A 27,144-nucleotide genomic window follows, 5' to 3' on the forward strand; every position below is an offset into this window, starting at 1 on the left:
GGCACTTTACGCACACTTGGTTTAGCTCCGCTGGGTTTTCTCGGATTTCCCACATCAAGCAGGTGTCACAGATTACTGGCTTGAAGACCATGTTGAGGTTTTTTCTTTTTTTTGAAGTTTAGTTTCTTCTGCAGCCGTCAACCTGCTTTCAAACTGCTTCTAAACTGCTCTATACTTTTCCACGCCTGTACTTCTCCCACTCGCTGTCGCTTCCACTCGCTGTCGCTGGGAAGGTGTTTTAGTGTCATTTGTTTATTCAGGTTATCGTTATCTATTATTAGGACTTAGATTAAGATCTAATAACATTTTAGATTTGAAATATGTGAAAATCCTAAGGGGTTCACAAACTTTTCCTTGGTACTGTGTGTGTGTGTGTGTGTGCCCTATGGGAGTTGAATTATTCAGTCAGTTGTAAATGAAAATTGAAAGTACACTTACTGTGAAATTAAAATCCTATACCTTAATAATGCAGTCTTGCAAGTGTGATCTAGTTTTTATTTAAGCACATTCTTTATCGGTGTATGAAAGCAAGCAGTGAAAAATCATTTGAAAAGTCGCTTTATATTATAGCCTATTACATTTTTGGATTAGTTTGCATTACTCACCTTAGCTGATGTAAAACTGAACAATCTATTATAGCAGTTAATGCAGCCTTCAGTGTTCAGTCACATGATACTGAAAACATGAAAAACTACAGCTCCCAGAATCCATTGTCAGTTTTTGTAGTCCTGTGTGGTCTGCCAGCCTCTGAGGTGTGATTACGTAGACATAGTCTGCTGGTTAGATTGCTTCTTGCTTTGACATGCTACTTTCAGTATGCAATTTTAGAGGGGAACTATCAGCACCCCCTATACGCTGTTCTAACATCACAAAAAGTGTGTATATTTACATGGGTCTATATATTTATTTTGTGTTATGTGTGCAAGTTATCTTCATGTTTGTTTTCACTGTGGTTTATACAGTTTGTTACTGGAAGTGGTCCATAGTGTGAGACCCAGTGAGGTATTTAGCTTTTCACTCTTAACACTGTGTGTACAAATAAGTCTTTTATTTCACTCGAGGAACTGGTCAAACTGCTTTCACAAAACACGCTCCGAAACAAACCGGCACTCGCATCATGAAGGCGCTGGTTTCACCCGCTGTGGAGGAATCTTTACATCAGCGCACCAGTCGGAACCGGAAGTTCCGTTGGTTGAGCTGCTTGGAGAAAAAGACACGAGAAAACAGAAGAGAAAGAAGATAGAGAGAAAGAAAGAAAGAGAAAGAAAGAGAAAGAGAGCGGTGAGTCAATGGAATTGAATTCCCTGCACCCTCTGGGAACCCCCTGTGTGGTGCGGGGGTGTGTTTGTATTATAGAGGAGGGCGGGTTTGAGGCGTAAAATGTAGCACTCATGAAACCAAAATGTGTCCCAAATCATGCCTTTTTTTATTTCCTATACGTTTTTGTTTTTAAATTAGGGATGTATATTACTACCACTGCAACACCAGCAGCTTTGAAATGTATTTGTATTTTATCCTGTGTCTTGGTGCCACAACAGGCTTAGGTTTGAGCACCAATATCATGCTGTCACATCTTACATTGTCCTGGTCACAACAATTAAAGAAGACAATACTGAAATAGGTGCTCTTCAAACTATACCAATTCAACTCTCTTGTGAGTTATTCTTCAGCAGTGAGGCAGAATGCATCTTGACTTGTACAACTAACCACTTCACTAAGAGCTGGATGTCTGTACAGTGAACTCCGCTTAATTCAAATATCTGGGGAACATACAAACAGTTTGAGATGTGCAAAATTCGAATTAAAGAAATTATGTAAATTGCCCACTGTGTGGACATTTAGCGCTATTTCCATAGAAAATATGCAGAAATAAAACACAGACTCTACTGTATTTTACTTTGTTTTTATTTATTTTTTGTTTCTGACTACAACGAAATAATCACACATTTCTATTTAAGTGCAGCATTAATTATGGACTTTTTTTTTCTTACATTCATTAAAGCTGTTGCAACTTTGAAGCAACCAACTGATATAATAACACAGTCGTAGTTTAAAAGGTATCCATTGGAGGTATTTATTGGAGATCATAACAATGCTATTGTTATTTTAAATAGATACAAAACAGATTAGAACATATAGATCAGCTTTTGCCATTTAAAAACGTGATATGAGAATTATAAGCAAGGCTCGAAGTTAATGTATTTTGTAGCATTTTGCTACACAAAGCTCTAAATCTGCTGCTAATTTTTTAAGCAGTAGCATTTTTCTGATACCTTACACTGCAGTGTATATGACCAACCCTGAGTGAACATGTACACAATTATCGGTATTAGAACACGTGCATTATTAGTGTCTTTCATAAAACGGGGAGTCATTGCTAATAGAGCGTCCCTATTTGTAGATGACCGTACTGCCTCAAGATATGTGTGAGGCCCACAATGCAAATCATATTGGACAGTGGAGTATGAATGCCTACAGTACAGAACCACGTGTATACACTTTAGAGGTGTGAAGTTTATTTTATAGACCAAAATTAAATAACTGTTAAAAAAACAAAACAAACAAACAAAAAAAAAAAACATTACAATTGTATGAGTTAAGACCTAACAGGATATGAAGTTTATTCAGTGTATAAAATGCTAATTTAATCTGTCACAGAGAATGGCAGCTCTGGGTTTCTTATAATGTTAACCCTGGTTTTACCCACCATCTGGAAGTTGGTTCCTTATTCTCGGTTGACAAAGCAGCGTGTCCTTTTTCTGTGTGTTTTAACTCATTTCACATCATGCTCAATTAATGTATTGCTTCTATTTAAAAAAAATAATCGCTTCTTTAAAAAAAAAAAAGAAAATATTAATAACAAATCTGTGGCATAGCAGCACCCTATATTACCTGCTTGTTTTGCCACATTTACCCACTTTAGACACCTTGCTCACTGAATATCTAGGTATCCCTAGATAGGTTATCGGCTCCTCTTTGCAAAACCACTAAAGATTTCAGTGAGCAAGTCATACCCCACAAGCAGCAGCACCCCAAAGTGTAACCAATAAAAATGCATAGGAATCGCTTTGCTCTTACTTGACTAAATGGAGTCCAAAGCATGATGCTAAAGTTGGCTTCTTATTCGTCAGCTTCTGTTTGGCCAGCTTCTTAGTCGCATCCCGCAAATGTAACACAAATTGAATAAGGAACTGGGGTATGTTGGGGGTTAAATTGTTCTGGGCCACTTATTTCAAATCTGATTCTCACCCAGGGCAATCCATCTACCTCAATCATGTGTATATATACACCGGCTCAAAATGGATTTTGATACAAAAACATCAAAAATCAAACAGTAATCTCGGACGTCATCATTTGCAAAGACTCAGTAAGAGTTTCTGCGCTCATCCAGTCTACAGTAACGAGGTGTGAACTCAAAACATGTTGCTATATCTATATGGCCATATGAAAATATATGACCTCAGATCCAGAATCAGATTTAATTATAACACTTCTCTAGGGATACCTTGATATTTAGTGAGCAAGGCGTCTAAGGGGAGTAAATTGGGCATCAATGCAGGGCTCTACTTTTACATTTTTTACTACTGGCCTCTTAGGCCACTGAGGTAGTGTTTTTACTGGCCCGGGTACAATTTTAACTGGCCCAATAATAAGTACAAAACTGGGTGCATTGTTTTATTCACCGCTGCAATGTATTGGTGAGCTGGAAGTACATCCACCAATGACTGGATTAAAACAGCAGTTTGGTGACATTAAATATGGCAGCTAGTACTAGAATTGTTAAAACGTTATGTCGGCCAGGGTGTTCTCGGCTCACCACACACCCCTGTAGTCTGGCCGGACCCCTGCGGGCTTGCCTGTAAGCTGCCCAGAGCTGCGTTGTCCTGCAGTGTGTAAAGAAGCGGTCGGCTGACGGCACACGCTTCGGAGGACAGCGCGTGTTCGTCTTCGCCGCTCCCGAGTCAACGAGGGTGGTAGCGGTAAACTGAGCCTAAAAAATTATTGGCGATTCCAAATTGGGAGAAAAACTTATAAAAACAATTGGCAACCGCTAAACAAAAAAAAAAATAATAATTAAAATTTAAAAATCGCATCAACTTAAACTTTTTGCAATTTACAGTATTGTTGTCCACTATATATTTAGTTTAGTCTGCCCACAGCCCACATTGACAGATTCCATGGGGGGCGTCTATGTTGTTTTTTTTTTCTCTGAGTCTGGTGGCTGACTTTAACAACAGTTCGGTGAGCACACAGGCTCACCGTAGAGCAACCGGAGAATAAAACAACACGCCCACTGTATCACAATGTATTAGGTTGTGTGTTAGCACCATTCAAAAATAAAATGCACAATCGTACTCATTATTTCTTAAACCGTTCTGATTGTGTATAGCATATGTTTAAATGGTAATAGCTGATCTATTTTTTTAAATCTGGCTTTTTGTATATTTAACATGCTTTGACCAGATGACAATATAAAATAAAATAATTAGGTGTTATCTGCAATAAATTCACCCGATGTTTAATTTTTAAACTATTATTGTGTTATTTTATATACTGTTATTTCTGGCTTCAGAGTTGCTACAGGGTCAGTAAATTAAAGGAAAAAAAAAAAAAAACTCCCTGTTTATTTTCACGGTGGAAATCTGGTAACCCTAAACCACAAGGACAGTGTGGGAAACTGAAGCTCTGGTAGAAACTTTGGTCAGACACCAAAATCTTGCCGAACTGAACAAAACTCACAAAATAGTAAAACATATTCTTTTTTTTTTTTTTTTCGCTGCAGTCACAGCAGCAGACAGACACCTGCTATCTTGCGAACTATTACTGTGAGACTGGATATGAGGGCAACTGCATGCTGAATTCCCAGCAAAAAAGCTGCTGTTTCATCTGCAAGTCTGGGTAACTGACATTTGTTTCACAGTCATCATGGAGCCAGATTAAGTCTTTCGTCCACTCTATATTTTAAATGTTTTTTTTCATAATTCGTTTCTTTATCATTATTGATTTAAACACTTCTGGCACTTCTCTATTTTGGTCTCGTCAGACCATGTAATTACTTGGTCTCAGAGTCTCCCACATGCCTTCTGGCAAACTCTTTTCAACAATGGCTTTCTTTTTGCCACTCTCCCATAAAGGCCAGTTTTGTGAAGCACTTTTGTTGCCATGTGCAGTGTCTCCCAGCTCAGCCGTGGAAAACTAACTCCTTTAGAGTTGCCATAGGCCTCTTGGTGGCCTCCCTGACTAGTTTTGATAGACAACATTTTGACATGTAAAGCCTTTTAATAGTATACAGTAAATAAATCTTTACAACCCACATCAACTTAACAACAACATTTTTTAAATACACACCAGCAGAAAAAGTTGACAAACGTTTAACACTTTAGTCCAAGTATAAAGACATAACAGAAAACTGCATTGCACTTATTTTACAGACAGAAAATAAATAAAAATCAAAAAGAGGTGTGTGAACACATTACCACACAATCTGGCAAATAAAATGATCAGACAGAAAACTTCACCTTTAATCAAGTAGCTGCCGGACTTTACCTTACCGCATCAAACACACTCCTCCACAATACAAACTGCATTTAAACTAGATCTTTAAATGGAGTGTCATGCTTAAAAAAAAAAAAAAAAAAGATACTCACTTAAGCACTATATATAGGTAAACAAAATAATTATTACAAAATGCAAATGCAATGAAAACATAAACACATTTGCTTTACATTCGAGTGAAACTCACCTGCCAGTTTAGGTTAACTGCCTTTTCTTTATCAAAAGAACTTTTTTTTTTTTTAAAAAAAACCTTTTTTTTGTTTAATAAACCCATTCAAAACTCCTGCTTTTCACCAGTATTTTTTACTTCTGATCTCGCGTCCATTCAACAATGCAGGGGCAGACAATGAAGTACGGGAAGTTAAGAGGATCAAAACAGAGGACTGCGATTAACGAGTGTTAAAATAATTGACAGCCTTTATATATATATATATATATATATATTTTAAAGACCAAAGAAAAATTGGTGCTAAATCCACCTACTGGAACCATTTCAGGGTCAAGTTGGTAGCGGTCATGTTCAACTCTTGAGAATACAACAACTTGTTCAAACACCAAAGTGATACTTAAACAGTAACCCCATGTCTGTACTCACATGTTTGTTGCCTCATTCTGCTGAGTGGTAACATGGTTTTCAATTAGTTTTAAGGTGTGTAGGGGGCTGATCTCATCGTGGCGTGTAGGACCGATGGGGGGAGGGAGAGAGAGCGAGGAGGTGGGGGTTTTGCAAAAAGTGATGCATTTCCTGTGTAATTTTGGATGGTTTAAGCATGTCTGAATACAGTAGTAGTGGTCTGTTTGCAGTGTCTGACAAAGTACTCTATCAGTGCAATGAAGGACTTTTATTTCAGCACTGCTCACAGCAAGGTGAGATCAACAATTAAAAAATACGTTTGGATTGCAACACTGTGGGAGTGCTAATGCAGTAACTGAACGTGTGTGGTCGGTGCTGTCGGACCCGGAAAAAACACACAGCACTGCGAGTGAAAGGAAGGGAATCCACAGCAGACTGAACTCATGCTTGAAATTAGCAAGTTCTGTATTAATTGCAATATGATCATTTTAATAAACTAATAATATGCTGGGTAATTAATGCTGTGTTTGAATTTTAAAACGGCCCTATATAAATCTGATGACACGTAGAATACCATAAAACTTTGAATACTCGCTGGTCTCCAATAAGCACCAGGGCCGTTGGGAAGTATGGTAAATAGATGCAGTCTCCTTTAAACGCTGGCATACTGAATGATCCAGCCAGTGCACACACACACACACACACACACGACTGTACAGCGAGCTTACCCATTTGTAGACCCTCAGGAGGAATGATAAGAAAACATAATTGAATTTATTTTTACACCAGAGTTCCCACAGGAATTCTGTATAGCCGGGCGGCAGAACATTATAGCCGGGAGCACTTCTAACAGAAAAATAAGTTTACCTTGCATATATAATACAACAAAGAATATGAATAATGTGCTGTCTTTCGTTGACTGTCTGGTTCCCTGTTTCTCTTTGCTGTTTTTTATGATGGTAAATTACCATGCTTATTTAAGCCCCCTAACTGGGGAAAGTTAACGTAGGGTTATTGAAGTTCACAAAAAACCCCCAGTAACCTTTTCACTTCCTTTTAGCTTAATTATTGAGTTTATTGCTTCATTTAAATAGTTTTCTTAAGTTCTTCTAATTTTTGTTTTTTGCTGTTCTACATTTTTTCATTGTTCATTGTAAACTTCTTTTTTTTTTTTTTTTTTTTTTTTTTTAACAACAACAGTACTCACACACATTTGGTCACCATCATAGGTGTTGCATGAACCCGGAGTGCAATAATCCAGCGCCTCTGCACTTAAGCATATGTATGTCAGCTGACAACATCCCATCACGCCTTTCTTCTTAAAGGCGTACAGCCTCTATAAATGAACCCCCAATATCTCTCACAACCACCTGGGTACATACAGTATTTTTACCATATCACAACAAAAGGAATGCGCTTTTTTTGTGAATATGTATAGCTATAATGTACTATATCACCTTACAGTACAGTAACATTACAAAAAATGCACTGAAAGATAATACCCGAAAATAATCTGATTCTTTTTTTAATAAAGTAGCCAGAGCAAATATAGTATTAGCTGTGGATTGCGCCGATCGTCGGCTTATTTTGACCCCCTGCATTCATTGTCACTATTTTAATGCTTTGAAAATAGTCTGCTATTTTTAGCAGTAATTTTTAACCTCCCTCTAAGTGCTTAAAGCAGAAAACCCGCCCCTTCAATTCTGATTGGTTAAATGTTGTGTTAGGATGTAACGCAGCTGTCGTGTGGTTATTCTACGTACGCGTTAACACTAGAACCGCTACAGTTATAATGCCTAAAACCGCCGTCATCGTGACAGTTACATTTTAAACATCAATATTAAAATGAAAGACAAACTACCCGATACAGCTCAACAGTTTTATTCAAGCACATCATGTCAAACATCTATATTTAAATGAACAATTAAACACACAAAATAGTTTTTTTCTATTGCCACATATAAAGCACTACTTCAAAAATAAAATAAAGATAAAATAAACATTTACACAGGTATATTTACATACAAAACTATAAAAATGAAAGTAACAGGTCTCCCGAGTGGCGCATCCAGCAACGGCATTCCGTCTGGAGTGCAGGATGCTCCCTATAGCCTGGAGATCGCAGGTTCGAATCCAGGCTATGTCACAGCCGACCGTGACCGGGGGTTCCTAGGGGGCAGCACACAATTAGCCAAGCGCCACCCGGGTAGGGAGGGCTTAGGTCGGCAGGGGACTCCACGGTTCACCGCGCACCAGGGCGCCTGCAGTTCTGTAATGGAGCCATTCAGACTGGCAGGAGCACATTTCGGAGGACGCGTGCTCTGGCCGCTGTTTCCCAAGTCGGCGGGGGGGTTGCGAGCCGAGGATACAGATAATAATTGAGCAAAGAGAATTGGGAGAAAAATTGGGGTAAAAAATTGGCGACGACTAAATTTAAATAAATAATTTAAAAAAAAAAACACAAAGGAAAACATGTTTTCGCTTGTGTGCGTCATTCGGTGCAGCTGTGTTAAGGTGGTATACGTGAATAAAATATTGTAATGACCCCTGGTCTTGAGGCCCAAAGCAGGAGATGGAGACGGGATTCAGGCGTGGACAAAACTACTTCGTTAATTAAACAGGGTCCGTGTTTGGGTCAGGACCACAAAAACATTAAATCCTTCCTCCTGTAGTGACGTCAAGCAGCAGTGATGTCAGACCGTTATCTTTGGGGTTCAGTTTCTGTAAAACTAGGACCCCCTAAATATATTAATACCCTGTTGCACATCTACACCCCAGGACAGTGTGTGTGCCGAGCGTGGTTCCTTAACTTGCTGTTCTTTGAGATACAGGTGTATAAAAAAGTATCCGAGTCATTTAAAACAAAAAAGTTTATATATATATAAAGTATACAACCGAATGCCTCCCCGTTCACAGAGTTGAGCCTGCCAATCTAACCACATAACACAGGACCTTCATTCAAAACTTAACTATGTCTATACTTCGATGGAAATATTCCACGGATTGTAATAGAGGGATATAATCCCTGATATAGGCCTAGTGTCTTTGTAACTGCATCACAAAAACAAATCAAACAAGATCACTCCGTCGGCTATTAACAAAATGTCATTTAAAGTAAATTTCAACCTTTTTAATAATCAACTGAGGAACGGCTAAATCAAAACACCCTGGAAAACACGGGCACCTCAGAGATGTGTACATCGCTGCAAGCAGTACAGAGAGAAGTACTGTCGGACAGACTGAACCAGCTGCTTCTTCTGCTGTCCAAGTACTAGGCAACTTTCCCAGAAGCATTATTACTAACTACTTGATATCTGGAAATATTCAAACCAATTACCAAGGAAAATATTTTTTTCCAGATCTTTGTCCTGAGTTTATTTTCACAGAAGCATTTTTAAGAACTGCACTAATAATAATAATAATAATAATAATAATAATAATTATCTTTTTCACACTCTTTTGTTATCTGTTTTCAGATAAAAGTATATGTTTTATAAACGCTGTTTTGTACTCATTTTATAGAGAAGAGCATTATTGTGGAGGACTATATTTATAGAACGTTCATTTGAGTGCTTATGTGGAAGGATACGTAAAAAAAGTATATAAGCAATGAGACCCTCCACATCGGGATTACCAGCATTAAACCACAGTTTGGTTGTAATACGCCTCGACTTCGTCTTGGGCCTCATTACCCAAACGGTCGTATAATGCCAGGTAGTGCCCTCTTTGTCGGGTCTTACTACTTACATATATAATTTTCACGCTGGAAATCTGGTATCCTGTCTATGCAGTCATTCAGTCAATCTTTATTTCTTATATAGTGCCTTTAGGCATAATTCACCTCATATATTACTTTATAAAGCAGCCTTACAAATCAGCATACAAATAAATCAATACCAGTAAGTAGTATAGACAGGATGTTAAAATGTTCACTTTAAAATACATCTGCTAAATTATAAAATTTATAAAGCAGCCTTACAAATCAGCATACAAATAAATCAATACCAGTAAGTAGTATAGACAGGATGTTAAAATGTTCACTTTAAAATACATCTGCTAAATTATAAGAATGTGTTTTGGATCTGAATTTAAAAGCAGCAAGAAATGGTTGCCTCCCTTCCACATCGTGGCAGATCATTCCACAACTGTGGGGCTCTGAAGCTGAGCTCTCTCCACCTGTTTTCTTTCTCTGTGTGCATGGAATACTTGTCATGGGTAAGCAAATAAATGGGAGTTACTGTTTACATTTCCATGTGAGAAGAGTTGTCCGTATGACGTGCAAATGTAGACAATAACAGCCGTTTCTTTAAATGTCCGATGTGCACGTTTTCAATGCTCCACTCCGCTTCTGATGACAAAATGAAATCTCAATTGACATGGAACGACTGCCTTGAAGTAGAAACACAAAAGTGACACAAACGACAGGCTTTGTGTTGATTTAAACACTTCCGCCTCTGTGCTTTGGGAGGGGAAATGTCTTCACACAAGGGGTGGTTGATATGACATCATCAGCACGCACTGCAGTTCAGGGGCTGTGCACACATAAAAGGCCAAAGCCAGCCTAGGCCTGTGCTCAAGTGTAAACAGGGGCTCAAATGATAAGAATCTTTGAATCTGATCAAGCCTAAGCCAGTTCAGGTCTGAGTTGTAAGTGTAAACACACCAATAGAGAACAGATCGTAATAGTTCATTTTATTGTCTTTTCAGGACTTCCTTATCCAGGTGAAAGCCAAGGAACAAAGATGCAGTCTGTTTACATTAAACAGGAGGAGGATCTAGAACTGGAGCCTGTCCACATTAAAAAAGAGGAGACTGAACTTGAGCCTGTCCACATTAAAGAGGAGACTGAACTGGAGCCTGTCCACATTAAAGAGGAGACTGAGCTGGAGCCTGTCCACATTAAAGAGGAGACTGAGCTGGAGCCTGTCCACATTAAAGAAGAGGAGACTGAACTGGAGCCTGTCCACATTAAAGAGGAGACTGAGCTGGAGCCTGTCCACATTGAAGAAGAGGAGACTGAACTGGAGCCTGTCCACATTAAAGATAAGTCTATTGACTTGTTGTTTAAGGAATCAGAAAACATATCCTGGCCGAAGATATCACATCAATGTAGTGTGTGTGGCAAGAGCTTCGGTCAGTTAAGACGCCTAAAAAGACACCAGCGAATTCACAGTGGAGAGAAGCCGCATCACTGCATTGAATGTGGAAAAAGTTTCATTGACACAGGAAGCCTAAAATCGCACCAGCAAATTCACACAAGAGAGAAGTCGTATCACTGTACCAAATGTGGGAATAGCTTCAGTCACTTGGGAAGCCTGAGAAGACACCACCGAATTCATACTGGAGAGAAGCCGTATCGCTGTACTGAATGTGGGGAAAGCTTCAGTCACTTAGGAAGCCTAAAAAGACACCACCGAATTCACACTGGAGAGAAGCTGTATCACTGTACTGAATGTGGCAATAGCTTCAGTCACTTAGGAAGCCTAAGAAGACACCAGCGAATTCACACTGGAGAGAAGCCGTATCACTGTTTTGAATGTGGGGAAAGTTTCATTGAGACAGGAAGCCTAAAAACACACCAGCGTATTCACACTGGAGAGAAGCCTTATTACTGTTTTGAATGTGGGGAGAGCTTCAGCCTGTTAGGACACCTAAAAACTCACCAGCGGATTCACACTGGAGAGAAGCCGTATCACTGTACTGATTGTGGGAATAGCTTCAGTCAGTTGGGAAGCCTAAAGAGACACCAGCGAATTCACACTGGAGAGAAGCCGTATCACTGTACTGAATGCTGGAAGAGCTTCAGCCAATCGAACACTCTAAAAAGACACCAGCAACTGCACGCTGGAGCCAACCTCCCACCCTCTCAGTCCCTCACATCTCCACCCTGCTTGTCTGAGTGTGTGGATAGCTGACTGATTACTTCTCTCTCCCCTCTCTCTGCCTGAATCCAGAGACACTGAGGAGTGGAGCGTGTCAAACTGAAGGAGACAGACCCATTCTTTCAGAATGAACTGGAGAGCCCCAGGATTCGGCTCCACTCCTGTCCTTGAATTGGAAATGGATCTCACTTATGCTGTGGGGGTTTAGGATAGAGTTACAGGCCATTCTACTTAGAAGGAACACATTGGAAATGCATTCCCAGCTTTTTCTCTGTACACTTATACGTGTGATACAACCCCAACACATTAACTCTAGAACCGCCAAAATTTCGGACTAGTTACAAATGCCGCAGCGGTTCGTTTGGTGTCTATTTAAAAATGACCAACTTTTATATTTTTATTTATGAACGTGCTATATAACAATTGCACAGCAAAAACACTGTATGTACATTGACAATTAAACTTGTTTTATTTTTTGTTTAAAAAAAAAAGCACATACATAATTCTGAAAAAAATAATAAAATAAACATTACAGAATAAACTACTGTATAAACAGGTGTAGAAAGCTATGTGCACATACACAGTTATAAAAAAAATTAACTCATTGTAAAAATAGCATTAAAGTTTCAAAGGTTATCAGACAGCTGTCTGATTAGTACAATCCACACAGAAAACAAACTACCACAGACTGCCTTTTCACAACAGATGCAGACATTCAAAGTTTTGTTTCTCTTGCATCTGGCAACCTGGCATTGTCTTTTCTTTTGTGTGCCACTGGGCGCAGCGCTGACTGAAGGTTGAGGAGCATTTTGAGAGAGCTTCTCTGATCAAAATGTTTCTGCCATAGCTCCAGGGCTCACTGCAAAATGAAGTCCCCCCCAAGTGATTGTGTTGCCAGTGCACTTCTTTTACAAAACCAAAGCCAGGTCCAAAGCATTATAAAAAACAGCCACAGGCCACCTGTGAGAACCACCATTGACAGAATACAGCCATGCCATTTGATCTAGTACATCCACACCGTACTTCGTTGCTTTGTGAAATGGGGCAGTCTGTGGCTTTCTTTTAGCATCAGTCCCGATGGTCACTGATCTGTGCAGAGAGCTTCGAATAAGCAAATTTCTTAAGATTTTTGTTTTCACCTGTACACCATCTCAGGAATATTGACAAAATGAGATCTTTTCTGTCAATTTCTGATGCAGAGATACCAGTCCATGCCTTTATTTCTTCGAGATTGGACTACTGTAATGCTCTGTTTGCTGGACTTAGATCACGACTAGAGCTTGTGCAAAGTGCAGCTGCAAGAGTCCTCACCAATTCAATAAAGAGAGCTCATATAACTGCAGTTCTGGCTTCTTTGCACTGGCTCCCAGTAATATATAGAATTGATTTTAAAATTATTTAGCTTGCCTTTAATCTTTGCAATCATGTTGGACCAGGTCCGACGTTACAATCTCCCCTTTCCAGTCCGACATCACCAAAAAGACGTCAAGCACAGGTCTCTAGTCGTTTTTTCTCCAGCAAAAGGCGAAAAAACCCTTCAATGGCCGAGTGAGACTGATAGCAGCCTAGAGAAGCCAAAAAAAAGGGGAGGGGGGCGGGGCAGGGCAGATCTGAGCAACACACAGGCCCTACACCACAGAGAAGACACGGTCATTAGCAAGCAAGACAGCTGCTTCCGCATCCAGCGCTCAAAGAATATCAGGCAGAGCTTTTTGAGATGTTACAGTAATAAAATAATGACTTGGATCGCACTATTAGGGAGTTTGGTGATAAAACGAGTGATCAGGAGAGGATTTATCAGTATGCACGTCTATAAAGAGGTATGTGAAAAATACAGCGAACAAGGGGTGTGGCTTGGTTGGAGATGCAGTACTGATGTCGTTTTGCCATGCAATGCGTTTTCAACCTGTTTTACTCTGGGGGGGTGGGGATTAAACAGCGCATGTAATATAAAAAGCATGTGTGAAAATAAATTGCACCTGACGTGCCTGACAAGCGCTGAATAAATGGACAAAGGGTTAAGAATGTCTGTCCGAAAGCTAGTATACAACTTTCTTCCTATACACCAAGGGTCTCCAGCCCAGTCCTGTAGAGCCCCTATCCAGCAGGTTTTATAGGTGTCTTTACATCGTCAGTGGCTAAATATATTTCAAGTTAGGTATAACATTTGATAAGTAACTTGAACTCTGCAACTGTTTAAGAGCTGAAAACAAGTAAAAAGGTCTAATTAAGTAAGCTATCGGTTCAATTAAGGGTCTAGTTAAGTAATTGAGAGCTCAGTTGGAATGAAAACCAGCAGCCACAGGGGGTCCCCAGGACCGAGTTTGAGAAGCTATAGAGGGTTAAAGAATGTGACACTGGTGGATACGAGGTGAATGATTTCCCATTAAATTAATTGTTACCATGAAACATTGAACATTTAATTGAATAGAAATTCCTAATTCCCTTATTCTCGCAGTGAGGTGAAAAACAAGCCATTAGGAGGGTACAGTACTAACTTGTTTAGCAATGTCAGGGTTTTAGATTTACCAAGTACAACTTTCTGATAAGTTGCTTTTAGAATCATTGTAGTTACTGATCTTACAGATGCAAGTTTAAGAGTTGTAAGTCACTGTTCCCTCTAAGCTTTTTAGATACTGAGAAACTTGCCATTTTGACTGAGAGGGTAAATTATCAGTGAGAAACCTTTGGCCACTCGTTAACCCTTTCAGTATATTTTTGTTGCATTATACAATTTTGAGACGATATTCCAACACAAGTATCTCGACCATTTTACAATTTACTTTAAATTTAAACAAGATATTTATTGTGGCTCTGCGTCTGATTTTTTAAACCTCCTCTAATCCTATGCAGCCCTGTCGGTTGTTATCAGATAGCCTGCATGCTTAACTGGTGGCCTGCATAAAATTGCTTTATACTACTGCAAAAAACACTGGCATTCAATTCCATTTGTTCCCACTTTTTTTAGCAGCGTATTAATAATTAAATTACATCTGAACATAAATATAATGTTGCTACTTAAAATAAGTAAATGTAATGAATATTATCACAATTTGTTTTTATGAGAATCATATTTACAGTCTTTCACTAACACAGCACTTCAGTCTACAAATAAAGGGGTTTTGAAAAGACCTGTTTAACTTATTACTGGCATTTACAATAACAATTTCAAACAGTTTAGTAACATTCCAGCACTGTCATGGGAGAGTAATCCTATGTACAGTACTCCACAAATTAAGTTTAGCGTTTTACTGGCATTATAATAACCAGGGTAAAATATGAAACACTGATAAAGGCGTGTTGACTGACTGACTCTGAAACAGGTCAGTCAGTTCACAATTTAGCTTACTTTGGGAAAGCTCTGCCTTGAGCACAGTACTTTTGGTCTTGGTTTTTCATAAAGAAGAATGCAGTGCTTTGCCATTGTTGCCGTTTTATTTGCTTTCTTAGTATCTACATGTTTACCACTGGCATTATGATATTTATTGGTATTGACTCGTACATGATCCCGTGAATTACAGCAAAACTAAGAATACTGTCGCACCATCCTCATATAGATAATCAGATTTCTTTTAGCTCTGTCTTACTGAAACATTGCTTTTTTTTTTATTTCTTCGTTGGTGCAGTCGCCATGTTGAGTTTCAGCAGAGGCATGTGAATGAAGTCACATGATGAATAAACTCACAAAAAAAATTAAGGGCATGGCATGTCTTCAATTACTGTACACTTATGTGTATTTTCGACTAATGTGCTGATTGCATTTTTACCAGTTTTAAAACACTTGAGATGAATTATGTAATGGTTGTTTATTAATAAGGAAATAAAACAAAAACCATCAAATTGTGAGTATTGTGATTTTCATTTGTGTTTATCAGAGTATTTATACTTCCAAATAGTGCAGGAAGATTGTGCTTCACAGATTTTATTGTTCAATTGTACGACGAGTTAAACACTGTAAAGTTCATGAGTGGCACCGAGCAGCACTCTCTATAGAGGCAGAATCACCAGACACCTGCTTCGCCCGTCCTATAGATTCGCTGGTACCTGAGCGAGCTCTGCACTAATGTGATATGCATTTTTACAGAGGGAAATCGGAATCATTGTAAACAGACGCGAATATGCTATGCTTTCTAAGATGCTCTCATGTTGTAGATGTCGGAGTCTCGATTTGAGGTTGGTATTTATAATAACTTGTGAAAGTTAGTAAACTGAGTGTGAAGGCTGTTGCCAATTACAGCGAAAAATGTGCGCATTCTAGTTAGAGGGAACACTGTTAAGGGTGTTTCCTAATAAAATTGAAATGTTTGTTGTGTTTTAATGATGTTTAAAATGAAAAGAATTCTTAAATGGTTTAATTTTAATTATTGTTTAACATGTTTATGGTAATTTAATGAGGAGACTGAAACTCAAATGTGTATCGTTCTATGATCCAAAATAACTACAGTCAAAACAACATTAAGTTGTGTTCTATAAATGTTACAAATCATGTTATATGTCTGCATCCTCTCAAGATGTTGACTCCACATCCAACTGCAGCTCTCGGTTACAGAGAAGACCAACTTCATTCCAGCTGTGTTTTTCAACAACGACCACATCTCCAGAACAAGTATTACCTTTCAAAGACTTTTAGATTCAATTAGAGTAGTATGCTTGTATAGGTAATATCTACACACAAACCAGAAGGAAGAACGCTTAATACAACGTAAGACTTTGCTGAGATGGAAAATACAAACAATTATACTTTGGTGAACAATTGAAACAAGAGATGATATTGTGTGCATTTGAAAAAAAAAAAACTACAACCATCTGAATCGTTTAAACACTGAATTGATCTACAAGTTGTGAAGTAACTCTAGATTACAACTTAATACTAAAGGCAATTAAAACTGGTTCCGAACTGAACTTGAAACAAAATTGCAGTCTTTATTCCAACCAACACTGCTTAACCCGTGTGTGAATCCTGCTCCATGTAACCATACGGGAGACTGCGTGCTTATGAAAATGTGTGTTTAAATGTTTTAATTCTAGTACCATGATTTCTGTTTATATTCTTACTTTTACAAGCCTTAATAAACTTAATAATGTTTATGTGTGGAGTTTCTTTTTGCCTGTTTTGTGTACTAAATTAAGCTTTTATGGTTGATTGGGATCCTTAAACATATACAGTGCCTTGCAAAAGTATTCAGAAGTATTTATTTTTCTTAAAAATATTTCCCAACATAAAACAAATGTCACCTTACAATAATTGATTCTGAGTTTCAGTGTTTAAAAATATTATGTCAAACAGAACGAAATTTCAATGTACCATTTGTAATTTGGTAATATGAGAGAATTGGTCAGGGGTCTGAATACTTTTGCAAGGCACTGCATATATATGAACTTTCAATGTTAGTTTATTGACTAGTTAACCTCGATACTGAAACTGGAAAGCATGTTTTTATAACTTAGCCTCATATTTCTATTTTGTTCACAGTTATTTTAATATATTTGGGAAATCGAACAATGGAGTTATAAATATAATTTTATAAGAAATCTGTACTATACAAACTAATATGTTTGTATGTTACCAACACAGATGCACTACAATGGCACATTATTGTTACCATTATCTGTCTCTGAAAGGTTTGTCAAAGAATCCTGAGAGAAATCTGCATGGAACTGAACAAACCCAGACATTGAAAAACACAACAAGCTTTGGAGATGCTGCTGCGGGTTTAACAATATCGGCTTCATGAAATGAGAACATGTGAAATCTAATTCCCTGTGTGTGCTGGCATTCCTTTGCTAGTGTATCATGGTGTAAGCCCTGGCGCGTGGGCTCAGTCTTCTTTGCTGCCTGCTTGTTCTCAGTGTGCGAGTTCAGCTGCATTTCCAGTGTCCTGGGCTGGGCTTTGAACCCACTGGGGATGTAGCTGAGAACAAGCCAGACCCACTACTCTGGGGGTTTGTTTTAGATCAAATAACAAGATGAGAACCCTTATAAGCACAACTCTGATTTTTTTTTCTATGAATTTATTAGACTTGCAATCTCTGCACTGTGTTGCAGTTTAGTTTACGATTAAAAAGCACAGCTAAGCCTATTAGAAATACACTACAAATATGACCAAAGGTTTTGCCTCACTATAGAATGAACTAATTTTGCTTCATAAAGTAGAATTAAAACCTGCTGAATAATGTTAGGTTATTGAATTACCTACCACTTTGTATTTTTCCATATACTTAATGAAAAACTGACAAAAAATGAAAAATGTGACATTTTGAAATCTAAATACCATACCATCTCTGTGAAGACAATCCCTTTAACCAGGGAGGACACATCTCTGTGAAGACAATCCCTTCAACCAGGGAGGACACATCTCTGTGAAGACAATCCCTTCAACCAGGGAGGACACATCTCTGTGAAGACAATCCCTTCAACCAGGGAGGACACATCTCTGTGAAGACAATCCCTTCAACCAGGGAGGACACATCTCCGTGAAGACAATCCCTTCAACCAGGGAGGTGAAGACTCCGTGAAGAACCAGGGAGGACACAGGGAGGACACATCTCTGTGAAGACAATCCCTTCAACCAGGGAGGACACATCTCCGTGAAGACAATCCCTTCAACCAGGGAGGACACATCTCTGTGAAGACAATTCCAGTTATGCTATATAGTCCTCTTTTATTTGCATAGCAAAAGTGGGCCTTTGGCTCGTGTTTTTTTTTTTATTGAATATTGTAAGTTAAGAATAGTGGTAGTAGTGTTAATTAAGGACAAATTATAAACAATATAGCATAATGAATGGTCCTTCCTAAAACATGATTAATTGATCAATTGAAATTGAAATGCTGCTTATGATTTAAATTTGTGATTTTAATCAAATCATTAGATAGCTGTGTTTTTTATTTGTTTATTATGTACAATATATTTAACTACTTATGTGTAATATGTGTAACTAGTTTATTAAGTGGGCATATATATATATATCAAATAATATCTTAATGGGTTTAATAACTTATTTGAGTGCAATATATAACAATGTGTGTGATATATTAATTTATTGGGAGCAATATAACCAATTAACAGTGTGATTGGTGAATTGATGTAACTGCAGCATATTTTAATTAATTTATTTGTGCAACTGAGTCAGTAACCAGGAGGTCTGCTTGTTTATCGGTAGAGCGTAATAGATTCTTGAGGACTGCATGGTTCCTCAGTGCTTCTTCTCTGGCTTTGTTTTTCCTCCTCTGTCCTGTTTATTTTTTATTACATAGTTATTATTATTCCCTGGGCATATATATATATATATATATATATATATATATATATATATATATATATATATATATATATATATATATAGGGTGTAGTGATGTCACATATGCAGAAGTGAATTACTATGTCCTAGTAGCGGATTGGTTACAAATATGGTAGATTACACATTTGCCTGTAAACAATTATTATACTAATATTATACTAATATCCAAATGCACTTGAAGACCGCCATTAGGTTCCTGGTCTTGTAGACTTTAAACTGTTTGTAAAATTAAAGTTTACAATAGTTTGCAACCTGTGCAAACGTTCCAACGTTTAAGTTTGCATATGTTTACACAACTGGTAATCCATATTTTTCGTGCAGTGTTTGCGATCACAAAAATACACAGTTTAAGTTACTGTGAAAGAAACCACTCAAGGGGCGGGGACGATTTCATTCTCCAGGTGATCAAAGAAGTGCAGCACTATCTGAAGCAAGGCTTGTAACCCTTGCACAAGTTTGGAACTGAGATCTCTCTCCGTGTTTTAAATGATACCAGCAGAATAAAACTAGTAAAGGTGACAAAGATCCACTCTATTGAAAATATAATTCAGTAATTATTTCAAACACATTAAAATAAGGATGCAAAACAACTGTACAGAGATGAGGCTTTTTTTTTGTAAAACATTCTGGATTTTATATTTGGTTAATAAAAGTGACCACTAGATAACAGAAATGATCCTTTTATTTATTTTTTTTAAAAGCTGTCCAACAATCAAGTGTATTCTTGCACATTAATAACACTGCTATTGGATTTCTGTGGTGTCATTGTGTTTCCATTTCCAGTATGGTCCTTGTTAGTGTAAGTGACATTTCCTTGTTAATTTGTATCAGTCTGAACCCCTTCTATACATTTCAGCTTCAACCCTTGGGTTCCAATGCAACCACAAACTAAAGTTAATAATGATTATTATTGTTACATGTTACTGTTTGCATCATTTCAACCTCATTCCATTAAAAATACAGGTTATAGTAATACAACAGTGTGTTTCCAAAGGCTGTTCACATGAAACACTCCTGTAGTGGTATTTACCGCAACCCAAATTAAAAGCACCAACAGGATTGAGACATCATAAAAAAATTAAAAAAATAAACATAATTTAGGTCTTTTATTTACCATCATCTAATCAAAGAAACTATGATATTGCAAAAGTCGACCACTAGCCATAATACTAGTACAATATTTTATTTTAGATTTCGAAAAGCATATTTTTTCAAATGCTGTTAGTTTTTCGTTAGGTATGTGTCAAAGTATGAAGCAATATGTCAATGTAACATTATTCAGCCGATGTCATTCGACTTTATCATAAAAGCTTACTTTAGTACACAAAACAGGCAAAAAGAAACTCAACACATAAACATTATTAAGTTTATTAAGGCTTGTAAAAGTAAGAATATAAACAGAAATCATGGTACCAGAATTAAAACATTTAAACACACATTTTCATAAGCACGCAGTCTCCCGTATGGTTACATGGAGCAGGATTCACACACATTACACACAGTGACGGGGTTAAGCAGCGTTGGTTGGACTGCAGTTTTGTTTCAAGTTCAGTTCGGAACCAGTTTTAATTGCCTTCAGTATTAAGTTGTAATCTAGAGTTTCTTCACAACTTGTAGATGAATTCAGTGTTTAAATGATTCAGATGGTTGTAGTTGTTTTTTTTTTCAAATGCACACAATATCATCTCTTGTTTCAATTGTTCACCAAAGTATAATTGTTTGTATTTTCCATCTCAGCAAAGTCTTACGTTGTATTAAGCGTTCTTCCTTCTGGTTTGTGTGTAGATATTACCTATACAAGCATACTACTTTAATTGAATCTAAAAGTCTTTGAAAGGTAATACTTGTTCTGGAGATGTGGTCGTTGTTGAAAAACATAGCTGGTATGAAGTTGGATGTGGAGTCGACATCTTTGGAGGATCTGCATTACAGTTCTTTCAAATGGAGCCTCATTCAAGCAACGGCTCAATGGTTACGTCCAAGAGCCCAAAGAGTTTACTTTGATGAATCAATCAAATCGGTTTCATTCTGCTCACTAAATTATCATTACAAGCATGTTAAACACATTATACAATAATTAAAATAAAACCATTTAAGAATTACTTTCACTTTAAACTTCATTAAACCACAACAAATATTTCAATTTTATTGGGAAACATTCTTAAACAACTCCTAAAATTGCATCAGCAGGGTTAGTAATTAAAATGACTTTAAAACCAACTCGTCAGTTAAGTTTAACTTATTTATTATGTTTCAGACTTCTAGTTTTAGTAAATCTAAAACCCTGAGATTATTAAACAAGTTAACATTATAATCGCAAAAGGTTTGTTTTTCAGTTAACTTTTAGAATCAGGAAACTAGGAATTTCAATTTCACTAAATCAGGGGTCAAACTCAGTTCACGGAGGGCCGCTGTGTCTTCTGGGTTTCGTTCCACCCGAGCTCTCAATCACTTACTTGGTCTAATGAGCTGATTAACTGGACACATGTAACACGTCTCTCCAGGTATCAAAATGTTTCATAGGTCATTTTTTAAATCAACTGTAAAAGACATTGAAAAATATGAAATATGTCCAATTGAACAAATAATTAGATCAATTATGTTAATTGAGAGCTTACGTTGGAATGAAAACCAGAGACCCTGCGGCCCTCGAGGACTGTAGTTCGACACCCCTCACTTAAATGGTTAATGTTTCATGGTAACAATTTCACTGAGAAGTCATGGCACCTCAGATACACCAGGTGTCACACTTCTTAACCCTCTATATGAAGAAAGTTGTATATTGATTTCAGACAGACATTCTTAATTGAAATATAAGAATGATCTGTTTGTTTATACCAGACTGGCAGGTCAGCATAGCAGGGAATCTAAACTATTCAATGTAAATCTTTACAACCCTCTGTTACTAATATCTAGTCCTTTGAAGCGGTTCTCAAACTTTGTCACAGTGAGCCTCCCCGAGCTATGAAAAAATAAATGTGCCTCGCCAGTTTACTAAAACAGTATAACTGAAAAAAACTGTATATTGCAAAAAAAAAAAAAAAAAAAAGAGTAAGTGATTTGATCATTATGAGTTTCAGAAGCATTCATTCAAAAACAGTACAAATGGAAGAAAATAAAATTGTTTTTTTGACCTGTTAACTTTCTTATCTCAGTGGGTTTTAATGTAACTTTAAAATTGCTGCTTTTGTGTTATTATATACTGTTGTTTAAATGTGTTATTTAAATGGTCTGATTGTGGCAGTTGTATGTGTGACATGCTACACAAATGCACTGTGGTTTGTACAGTGCTTTGCCATACTTGTTTTCTTTTATAAAAAGCATTAAATAAATACAACAAATAAATAAAGAAATAAACTCATTGAGCTTCCTCTGAAAAACCTCTATGGGTTTAGATACTAAGGTAGGGTGTCTTGTTTCGAGATGCCAGCGTAGCTTTGCAGGGCTGCATACTGTAGTTTGTCATTATTTGGTGCATAAAACACATTGAAGCTTGGTGCACCGCTGAATCCGCTCCATGTAAAGCAGTTTTAAATAAGTCATATTTTCGGCTTCTGCGTTTTGCTGGAACCTCCGCTGCTGCCCTCACTTCGGCTTGTGTTGTACGTTTTTCTCCCTTTGTCACAAAGCGATCCATTTCTCATTGAAGCGGTTTCTCACTGCAAGCGCTGCTGATACTGTTTTTAAGTTTACTTGGGGGGGGGGGGGGGGGAAACCAAACAACGTGTGTGACGTGTCACATTTGCTAAGGAACATCAGCATGTTAAACAAAAGCTTTTTACGTTAATTTATTTTAGTTATTTTTAAATATAATACATTTAAAATATGTAATTTAATATTTTTTTTCAAATCATCTAAAATAAAAAAAAGGACACACAGCTCTCGCACCTCCCTCAGTTTGAGAACCGCTGATTTAGAGAATGTTAAGAGGAAGGAAGGGGGAGAAGACAAACTTAATTAACATCACAGCATCTGAAGCCTCTTGTTTAAGATTTGAAATGTCATTTTAAAAGTACATTCAATTACAACTACAAATTTCTCACACACCCTTTATATACAGTGATAATGGAAAACGTACAGGAAATCAAACTATTTTAAACAATTTCTTTATCATATCCTGTACTCGCTGACATTGGTAATGTCATTTATAGCTCAAATTACATTTTGAAAAATATCATATATGTCATTGAAGCTTTGTTTAATGTGTTGGGTTTGTATCACACATATATAAGTGTTAAGACCTGTAACTCTGTCCTAAATCCTCACAGCATGAGTGAGATTAATTTCCAAGTCAGGGGTAGGAGTGGAGCTGAATCTCACGGCTCTCCAGTTCATTCTGAAACAATGGGTCTGTCTCCTTCAGTTTGACATGCTCCCTTTCTAAGTGTCTCTGGGATTCAGGTGGAGAGAGAAGTAATCAGTCAGCTATCCAAACACTCAGACAAGCAGAGTGGAGAGGTGTGGGACTGGGAGGGTGGGAGGCTGGCTCCAGTGTGAATTCGCTGGTGTTTCTTTAGGTTTCCTGACTCAATGAAGCTCTCCCCACATTCCACACAGTGATAAGGCTTCTCTCCAGTGTGAATTCTCTGGTGTCTCTTTAGGTGTCCTAACTGACTGAAACTGTCCCCACATTCAGAACAGTGATACGGCTTCTCTCCAGTGTGACTTCGTTGGTGTACTTTTAGGCTTCCTAAGTGAATGAAACGCTTCTCACATTCATTACAGTGATACGGCTTCTCTCCTGTGTGAATTCTCTGGTGTCTTTTTAGGCTTCCTGACTCAATGAAGCACCTCCCACATTCACTACATTGATACGGTTTCTCTCCTGTGTGAATTCGCTGGTGTTTCTTTAGGTTTCCTGACTCAATGAAGCTCTCTCCACAATCAGTACAGTGGTACGGCTTCTTTCCAGTGTGAATTCGCTGGTGTTTTTTTAGGCTTCCTAACTGAGTGAAGCTCTTCCCACACTCCGTACAATGATAAGGCTTCTCTCCAGTGTGAATTCGCTGGTGTGTTTTTAGGTGTACTAACTGACTGAAGCTCTCCCCACATTCAGTACAACAATACGGCTTCTCTCCAGTGTGAATTCGCTGGTGTGATTTTAGGTTTGCTGTCCGACTGAAGCTCTTCCCACATTCGCTACACTGATTTGATATCTTTGGCTTGGATATGTTTTCTGAATCCTTAAACAAGTCAATAGACTCCTCTTCACTGTAGACAGGCTCCAGATCAGTCTCATCTTCTTCAATGTGGACAAGCTGCAGTTCAGTCTCTTCCTTAATGTGGACAGGCTCCAGTTCAGCCTCCTCTTCTTCAATGTGGAGAGACAGCAGTTCAGTCTCTTCTTTAATGTGGACAGGCTCCAGTTCAGTCTCCTCTTCTTTAATGTGGACAGGCTCCAGTTCAGTCTCCTCTTCCTCTTTAATGTGGACAGGATCCAGTTCAGTCTCTTCTTTAATGTGGACAGGCTCCAGTTCAGTCTCTTCTTTAATGTGGACAGGCTCCAGCTCAGTCTCCTCTTCTTTAATGTGGACAGGCTCCAGTTCAGTCTCCTCTTCTTTAATGTGGACAGGCTTCAGTTCAGTCTCCTCTTTTTTAATGTGGACAGGCTCCAGTTCTAGATCCTCCTCCTGTTTAATGTAAACAGACTGCATCTTTGTTCCTTGGCTTTCACCTGGATAAGGAAGTCCTGGAAATACAATAAAATGAACTATTATGATCTGTTCTCTATTGGTGTGTTTACACTTACAACTCAGACCTGAACTGGCTTAGGCCCGATCAGATTCAAAGATTGTTATCATTTGAGCCCCTGTTTACACTTGAGCACAGGCCTAGGCTGGCTTTGGCCCTGTATGCATGCACAGCCCCTGAACTGCAGTTTGTGCCTGATGAAGTCATATCAACCACCCCTGGTATGAAGACATTTCCCCTCCCAAAACACAGAGGCAGAAGTGTAAATCAGGAGTGTCAAACGAGCTGCAGAATATTCACTCTGCTGAAGCTGCTGCTCCTTTTCCTTTGCTTGTCACCTGCTTGCCATCGTCACTGCACTGCTGCTGTGAGTCTGGGGCATGTCCTGCCGGAGCCCCACTGGCAGGTACGAAGCAGTGGCGGGGCTTTCTCCTGGTGCGCTCTGACTGTCAGCTAAGTCTCTGATTTTTACTGTTTTTTAACATTTGATCCTTCCAAACATTTAAGCTTTCAGTTAAACAGACAACAATTTCAAAATGTAAAAGCAGGAGCAGCACTGCTGTAGTGCTGCCCTGGTCCAAAGTTTGTTGAATAATGTTGATTTTGTTCCCGTTCTAACGACCACAATCCTTTCACTAAAATTAATTCTGTCGTCAGAACAAAACTTGAATGAATAAATGTGGGTGCAAACTCAGAGGCATTACTGAAGACAAATAAACGTAGAGTTAAATACTGTAGCTTGATAATTTAGAAGCTCTTAGTGCTGCATTACAACAGGAGCGAGACCATTACCCGATTTAGCAGACCTATGGGAATGCATCATGCTTCAATATTATTAAAATATTGGTTTTGGGGTTGGGATAGGTTGGGGTTCCCAAGTGGCGCATCCAGCAAAGGCGCTCCGCGTGGAGCACAGGATACACTAGTGCTGCAACGATTATTCAAATTCATAGATTAATTGCGAATTTTGCAGTCATCGATTCATATTTTTATCATCGATTCATCGACACCCCCTCGCCCCCCAACAGAGCGTGCGTAAGCCTTGTTCTCACAGCCACGTGTAATTCTTTAACAAACATTAAGCACTCAGAAGCAAGCAGTGATATGAGCCACTCCCCCCTAATACACACACAGGCAGTTATTTTTTTTAAGCAATTGTAAACGTGGACAAGCGAATTGAGTGTCTAGATATTCCCAGAGCTAAAGAGGTAGGAAAAAATATAAAGATTGTGATAGTAATATTAGCATTCATTTATTTATGGAAAATGTTTCCAGTAAATTGATCAACACGGGCTAGACTCTGCACGTGATTTTCTGTTTTATTTCCTGTGCCCACTTTCTCCAGTTTTTTACACTAGGATCAATATCTCTTCCTTCTCCATCAGGTTATTTTTTCCCACACTCCCTCTGCCTTCAAACATGCATAACAACATTTCTTGCCGTTTGTGCCGCCTGCATTCAGTGTGTAATAGTCTGCCTCCTGCTCCACCATCAGCAGTGACGACATTCTGCGAAAATATTGAAATGCCAGACATGTTATCGTCCTCAAAAGCAAAAAACAAAGACTGAGACTCCAGGTCTGCATCCAGCTGTTCCAGTGGACAAGGGCAGTTTCATCCAAAAGCAGTGAAGCAAAAAAAGTCAAAGGCATAGGATTTATTTCTTCCTGGAACCACTGGCACGGCAACTTGCTCTTTGCAACATGCAAACAGTCAATGATTTATCTTAACAGCACAATTATTATTATTATTATTTAAAAAATCGGACTTTGAATCACTAAATATGAAAAAGTAAAATGACCAGATGAAAGGAAGGCCAAACAATGATGTAATTAATACATTAAGTTGTGTCAGTTCAGCTAACACTGTGTCAGTTAAAGGCCTAATATTACGAAAATATTTATTTCACTTACTTATCAGTATGGCCGTGATTCAGTCACGGTAGTTGCGGGTGTCACAGATTCTGTGTCTTTTGCTAGTGTCCACGATTTTTGAAGATGTGCGTGACTTGCAGGCATGTTAGTAAATTGTGTTCAATCTGTATGAGATTTTATTGGAAAGTGTTTCTCCTTAACATTAAATTTCACATTTAAAAAAAAATAATAATAATTAATAATTATGTATTTTAAACTAGCTCCAACAC

General features: G+C 38.1%; 1 protein-coding gene and 1 long non-coding RNA gene across 2 annotated transcripts; one reads left to right on the forward strand and one right to left on the reverse strand.

Moving 5' to 3' along the window:
- Positions 1 to 1,178: 1,178 nt before the first annotated feature.
- On the forward strand, positions 1,179 to 10,954 carry LOC121305459. Its single transcript, XR_005948091.1, has 3 exons — positions 1,179 to 1,281; positions 4,784 to 4,899; positions 10,838 to 10,954. It is a non-coding gene; the product is annotated as an uncharacterized LOC121305459 (long non-coding RNA).
- A 12,191-nt stretch (positions 10,955 to 23,145) lies between these two features.
- Positions 23,146 to 26,509, reverse strand: LOC121305476 (zinc finger protein 501-like). The gene is made up of 2 exons (XM_041237117.1): positions 26,443 to 26,509; positions 23,146 to 24,712 (listed from the first exon to the last, which is right to left on the reverse strand). Exons 1-2 carry the CDS (start codon positions 26,507 to 26,509, stop codon positions 23,733 to 23,735), a joined length of 1,047 nt encoding a protein of 348 aa, XP_041093051.1. The 3' UTR covers positions 23,146 to 23,732.
- Positions 26,510 to 27,144: the final 635 nt, after the last annotated feature.

Source organism: Polyodon spathula, chromosome 43 (genome assembly GCF_017654505.1).
Source record: "Polyodon spathula isolate WHYD16114869_AA chromosome 43, ASM1765450v1, whole genome shotgun sequence".
In the NCBI taxonomy this organism is placed as follows: domain Eukaryota; kingdom Metazoa; phylum Chordata; class Actinopteri; order Acipenseriformes; family Polyodontidae; genus Polyodon; species Polyodon spathula.

Excerpts from the sequence above, each read along its gene's own strand:
- LOC121305476 (XM_041237117.1), bottom strand. The coding sequence starts at position 26,509 with ATGTCGTCACTGCTGATGGTGGAGCAGGAGGCAGACTATTACACACTG. Across the intron at positions 24,713-26,442 it reads GAATGCAGGCGGCACAAACG|TGGAGCCTGTCCACATTAAA; the intron begins GCAAGAAATGTT and ends AGGAGACTGAAC.